Raw genomic sequence first — 6,606 nt, 5'->3', positions numbered from 1 at the left:
GTGGAGAAGAGAGTCTGGCTCTGACAGAGGAGGGTGGAGGAGAGAGTCTGGCTCTGACAGAGGAGGGTGGAGGAGAGAGTCTGGCTCTGACAGAGGAGGGTGGAGGAGAGAGTCTGGCTCTGGCCGGGGTACGGTAGTAAGCTCCGGGTGGGCCTGCCCTCAGCAGAGGCACCAGGACTGTGACTCATCAGAAACAGAGACAGTGACATCATGGTCATGTTAGACAGTGACATCATGGTCATGTTAGACAGTGACATCATGGTCATGTTAGACAGTGACATCATGGTCATGTTAGACAGTGACATCATGGTCATGTTAGACAGTGACATCATGGTCAGCACTTTGGGACAGTGTATTAGGTCACTAGATACATTTCACTAAGGTTTCAACGGTCATCCGCTTCCAGCTCGAATGTCAACTACAAAAGATTCAGGACTATTACTCCACAGATTCCATCAAAACATGCCATTTTGTGCATTATAGAAACTTAAAACCGACCGTAACCTTATTTTTTACTAACAGGCAACACGCATCATTTAATATTTTTGACTGATTGTGGTGATCAGAGGGGGAAAAACAGAACGTGACTGACAAACACATAACAAACAAGATGAGCCAGATTATTTGTCAGGAGACAAGACCTGTCGGGACTGTCAGACTCAGACTGAATGATTCACGTTACCGTGACGGCTGGCTTTGATTGACATTAATGATCCTCTCTCCCGTTCTACTCATCACCGAGCCTAGCCTGACTGACAGGAGCATCTCAACCCCTGAATCCAGATCGTGCAGCAGGGCCGTCTGACTTAAACCCTCGGCCCATCTCTCTGCTGGCTGGCTGGCTGGGTGGCTGGGTGGCTGGCTGGCTGGCTGGCTGGCTGGCTGGCTGGCTGGCTGCAGACGTCCTTAGACAGTCAGTTGGAGACAATGTTCTCACAACGGAAACAAAAATACTTTTTCTCTGAACTGTCATTGGAAAAGTACAGTTTCAGTGAGTTTTGTTTACTCCGGTTAAGTCCAGGTCAGAGGACAACAAAACAGCCCAGATTCCAAGGGAAGGGTCACAGTGGTAATAACTACACCAAGAGACCAGACGCAAGAGGAATTGGTCTCCTGGAGAGGCATCCGACTCGAGCTGTACCTATGACCCTGACATGGCCTGACAGATGTGTCCAGGGTGTGGTTAACCTGAGTGGCCTATTAGTGAGACTGGAGGAGAGCTTCGGTGGGTTATGGCTCTGGTCTCTGTGGGGGAGTGGTGGCACTGACTGGGGGTGCCAGTGATGAGCCAGACTGTCATGTGGGCACACCAGCCGGTCCAATGAGTCACAGAGATACAGAGAGAGAGAGAGAGGGAGAGAGAGAGAGAGAGAGAGAGAGAGAGAGAGAGAGAGAGAGAGAGAGAGAGAGAGAGAGAGAGAGAGAGAGAGAGAGAGAGAGAGAGAGGGAGGAACAATTAGCCTGGCTGTGGTCTCGGTTTCATTCTGCTGATTGTGGTAGGGAGAGTTGACGGAGGAGAGGACGGTTAATAGGGGACGAGGGACGTCTTCCCTCGTCCCCTAGGAAGGGAAGTTTCTCCACTAACTAAGAGAGAGAGGGAGAGAGAGGGAGAGGGAGAGAGAGATCAATTAACTGCTTTGAGGTCTCTTTCTCTGCTAATAATATGGTGTTGGCGACACGAGGGAGAGGAAGGTTAATGGAGGAAGAAGGACAGCAAGAGAGAGAGATATGACGGGAGAGTCTCCAACACACTAAGGAGCATGCACAGAATGTCAACTAGATAGCAGCCCCGCCAGCCTGCATCCCTCAGTTGGCTTGTCTGGGAAGCTAAGCAGGGTATGCCTTGGTCAATCCTTGCATGGGGGGGGGTACCAAAACAGGTGACTGGAACCTTTGGTCCAAGAGACCCCAGGGCAGTGTATGGGAAACTGCCTGGCAGAGGCAGATGCTGTCCTTCGGATGAGATTTCCTATGTAAAGAGCCCTTGCCAGTTGCCAGTAAACAAGAATATACTGTATATTCATTCAAACACAAACTCTCTCCTACACGTGTGTCCATAAATAAACATGCCGTACAACCACATCATGAACTGAGAGGACAACATCATTAGCAGCAGCCGTCCTCCTTGCTAACACTCCTGATTCACGACAGATCTTCTCACCAGTTTGAACGAATGAAATAAGTTCCACCATTCATTACCTTTAAGCATCAAGACTCCACGACTTAACTGTCTCCCAGACTGAGTCTTGAAGGACTCTGTGTGAAGCGAAGTCCCCCAAGTCAAGATAAAAGAGTGAAGGAAAGTCAGAAAGTGGGAGGAAGTTTTTCCACAGAGTAGTAATCAAAGGAGCTTATGACAGCTCCCCCCCCCCACCCCTCTCTCTCTCTTCCCAGTGTCCTTCTGTGCAACTGCAACAGCATGCTGCTACTAAATCTGTCTCTGCGTCATTAGCAAGGCCACAACGCTGAGATAACAAGGTCGGAACTTCGTCCTCCGTCTCATCACAGGAAGGAACAGAGGAATGCCACTCTCCGCTCTCCACAGACGACCACGAAGGGATGTGAAGGGCCATCCTCCAGTTTCTATTGTCCATGCTTATGGTGCTTATGAAAACCCTACAACTTGGTTTACAATTATTAGAATGGGGTAGTGGTAGTGGTGGTCTAGTGGATAGTGAGATGCACTTGTGATCGGAAGGTTGTGAGTTCAAATCCCGCCTGAAACCACACCACTACTAGTGTGCCCTTGAGTAAGGCACTTAGCCCTCAGTTACTCCAGGGGGAATGTCCCTGTAATTCGTAATTGTAAGTCGCTTTGGATTAAAAGCGTCTGCTAAATGGCAAAATTATTTAATTATAGAATGGTGCGTATATCATTATGTTGCGTAAATGATGAATTTTAATGATGATGAAACCAAACAGCTGTGCTCTATTCAGTTTTCAGACCTCATAACAATGTGATGTCAGTCTGTTAACATACTATGAGTTGTCATGTTGCTAATTATGACAAGTCGTATGTCATTTCCTGTCACCTTCCCAACATTTAAACAGGCCCTCAAAACCCACCTCTTCAAGCTTGCCTTCACTAGTTAACCCTCTCCCCCTCCCCTTCCCATGTGTCCCCAGCACTACCTTAATTAGGCCCCTATACTTTCTTTTATTTCTTTTTTGTTTCTTTTTATTATTACTACTCGATCTTTTCAGTTTGTAAAGCGTCTTTGAGTGCCTAGAAAATCGCTATATAAGTCTAATGTATTATTATTATTATAATTATTATAATAATAATAATAATTATTATTATTATTTCCTCTCCGTCATTTCCATATCAGTGTCATGAAGACATCACATCACTGCTATGAGCTGTTAAAGACACCCAGCGGGAGAGCGACCTTCACGTAACACGTCACGTAACATGTCCTTCCTGCTAGAGATAATTAACAGTCCATTTTTGAACAGGTTTATGCTGCTGGCTGCCAAGACCACGGTGGCGCAGACGGAGGGACATTGTCCAACGTTGTTATGTAGTCACTTCACTATGATCATAACAGGGTTATTGTGACAGATCTCTGCCGGCTGTACGTATATAATAATTTATAATAATTAAGTGCATTCATGATGTAGTTGCTAAGACACGTACCAAGCCCAGGGTTACGCTGTCGGGAGGTAGGGGGGAGGTGGGTAGCACCTTGTGGGAAGGCGCCTGGTGCTCGCAGGCTGTTGATGGCACAGAGACTCCCCCGTTGATAAGGGATAAGATGGCGAGGGAGGACACACACAGAGCTTCACCATGTCCTTTCATTAGGTTCCATTCCAAAACATACAGACTGACTACACGGACAGACAGACAGACAGGCAGACAGGCAGACAGACAGACTATGGCACAGGCACAGACACGGGCTGGCACAGCACAATGATCTATGCTGAGCCCCCCCCCCTGCTGTGACAGAACTCCAACCAGAATCTCCTCTTTGTGCGATTAATCCTGAGAGGATTCTCTTTTGATGCACAGATGATGCACATCAGACACACACTAGAGACACATAGAAGATCATAAGATGGGATGAAGGTTTCAAAAGAAAAAAATAAAGTAGGGCAAGTTCATTGCTTTTGAAGCTAGAAAGCTGAGGAGAGAGAATGAAGCTGTTCACCACAGGTCACAAAAGAGAGAAAGAACAGTCGTGGTCAAGGCTTTAGTGTACTCTTAGAAAGGGTATAGGACTCTCTAATAGAGGGTATAGTACACTCTTAGAGAGAGTTTAGTACACACTGACTAAGAGAAGGTTTAGTACACACTAAGAGAGGGTTTAGTACACACTAAGAGAGGGTTTAGTACAAAAAGGTAAAGTCCAGAGATTGATTCTCGCCCATGGTGGGTGCAGTGAAGACGCGCCCTCCTTCCGCTACTAATGTCTGACTCTCTAGGTGATGATTCATTTGGCCTTTGAAATGGCAGTGTTCTCTATCTCCTTTCTTCAAAAGATCATTTGAATATGTGCATTCATTTCTGACATCACTTGACAACGCAAATATATTACAGGGTGGCAGGTGCAGGGGGATATGAATTGGGAGAAAGATACTTTGCTTTATAATGATGGTGGTGATTCAACTGCCAGTGTGACATTTGATTACAGTAATAGCCATGGGCCTAACACAACCTTATTATGTATTTGTGAATGTATGATAAGAATTGTTATTCATTTAGTGTTCCCTGTGGAACAAGAGGCTGTGACTGGGATGCTATGAAACATAAAAGCATACTGTAAGTGTCTGGGGTTTTCTGAGAGAGCCAACAGGTGGGGGAAATACTAAGTACACATCACCAATTTCTTTATTCAACATTGCAACTATTCACATGAAATTTAGACCAGACATTGGTATTAACTCAATAAAACTACACAGCTAAAGACATTGTAATATTCCAATCCATTAAAAAAAGCTATGTGCAATAAAGTGGAATGACACGATTGAACACAGTAAGCACTAAACTATTCACGTTTAATAGAGCCTTTTTTTAGCCTTTTTTTTTTTGTGCTTTATCTTACTGTGTTGTAGCACTCTGAGATTTTATATGTAAAGTGCTTTTATAAATAAAATGTATTATTATTATTATTATTAAACCAGGTTATGACACTAATGATTTCTCTTACCTGTGATAGTTAGGATCAGCTGGGTTAGTGCATGTTGGTGGGTAAGTACTTCCACTCTCTGAAAAAGGGTTTCCCACCTCTGAATGCAAGTAAACAAATCAGCGACACGGTCTGGTGAAAAGGGCTGCATGTCGGCAATTCTCAAGTTAGAAAATAAATTAGAAGAGTTGAAGAGCCCACCTTGATATAACAAAAAAACTGTTTTACGATCACTAAATGTTTACATGGCTTGTAAACAAACGTATGTTTTAGGACGTGTTCAAAAGCAAGGACTGTGTGATCATCTAATTATGTGTATTTATGTGTTTTTAACATGTTGATGTTCTATCAGCATGTTGTGATGTGCTAAAAATGCAATTAGATGTTCATAGTGGGGCGGCTGTAGCTCAGGAGGTAGAGCCGGCGTCTAATGATCGCAAGGTCGGCAGACCGGCAGTTTGAATCCCGGCTGGCCACGTGTTGAGGTGTCCTTGGGCAAGACACTGAACCCCAAAATTGCTCCCAATGAGTGGGCCGGCGCCTTGCATGGTAGCTTTTCGCCATTGGTGTGTGAATGTGTGTGTGAATGGGTGAATGAGAGGCCTTTGTAAAGCAAAGACAAATGACCATGCCCTACTTGAAGACTTTTTAACCAGACCCTGTCACATTTGTTACCAAGCTTTCTGCAAGAAACATCTCATGATGGGTAGAGGCAAATAGCTCTCACAAGACCGTCGCAACAAGATTGTCGAGCAGCATAGTAATGGCACTGGTTACCGACGAATTTCTCAACTCCTAAATGTTCCTATAAGCACCATTGTGGCCATTATCCGCAAGTGGAAGGACCATCACTCGACCATCAACCGGCTTACCTCATCCTCATATTTGCAGGCAACATCTGCTAGGCTGTTGGTATCTCCCAATAGGCTGAGGTCCAGTTCACTAGGGCCTGCAGAGAGAGGCAGAGAGAGAGAAAGACGTTAATTACATGCTCCATAAACACTTAACACAGTGGGAGAGAGTGCTGTATGGTCAGGGGAGCCAAAGCCGAGACTGTAGGCTACATCTGGTGATTCATACCAAATGACCCATTTTCCTTCCATATCTCTCTCATATAAAAAACAAAAAGTGGCTTGAAAAGGCTCATGTGGCTCACTAGGACTAGGAGATACAACTATACATGCAATATATTATATATAATGTGATGTTATGGTAACAAACCTTTGAAAACAACCAAAAGAAAGCCTTTATATGATTTTGTCCAGGTCATTTTTTTAGCAATGTTCTATGTTTCCCTGTATGTGATATTGATTGGGTTTCCAGACATTAACCAGAACTGTCCCAAATCTATGATATTGATTGCTTTTAGATTTTTTTCCCTTCCGTTATTGGAATTAGATATCTTTAAAAAGAAGCGTTCCTTTGAATCTCAGCATGGAAAAAAAATGCATTCATGAAAAAGATGTCGTTTTTATTCCTT

At 44.4% G+C, this 6,606-nt stretch overlaps 1 protein-coding gene across 1 annotated transcript in view; it reads right to left on the bottom strand.

Moving 5' to 3' along the window:
* The window catches only part of ak5 (adenylate kinase 5), a gene marked incomplete at both ends in the record, with an annotated part of 54,680 nt that overhangs the window by 12,626 nt on the left and 35,448 nt on the right, over positions 1-6,606 (bottom strand). Inside the window, one exon of the mRNA XM_080546218.1 lies at positions 5,999-6,075. Coding sequence (XP_080402344.1) covers positions 5,999-6,075 — 77 coding nt within the window. The remainder of the gene's footprint in view (positions 1-5,998; positions 6,076-6,606) is intronic.

Source organism: Nansenia antarctica, assembly GCF_963989245.1.
Source record: "Nansenia antarctica genome assembly, chromosome: 16".
Taxonomy (NCBI): Eukaryota; Metazoa; Chordata; class Actinopteri; order Argentiniformes; family Microstomatidae; genus Nansenia; species Nansenia antarctica.
Note: the sequence above shows the minus strand (reverse complement) of the source record. Positions and strands in the feature narration are given on the sequence as shown.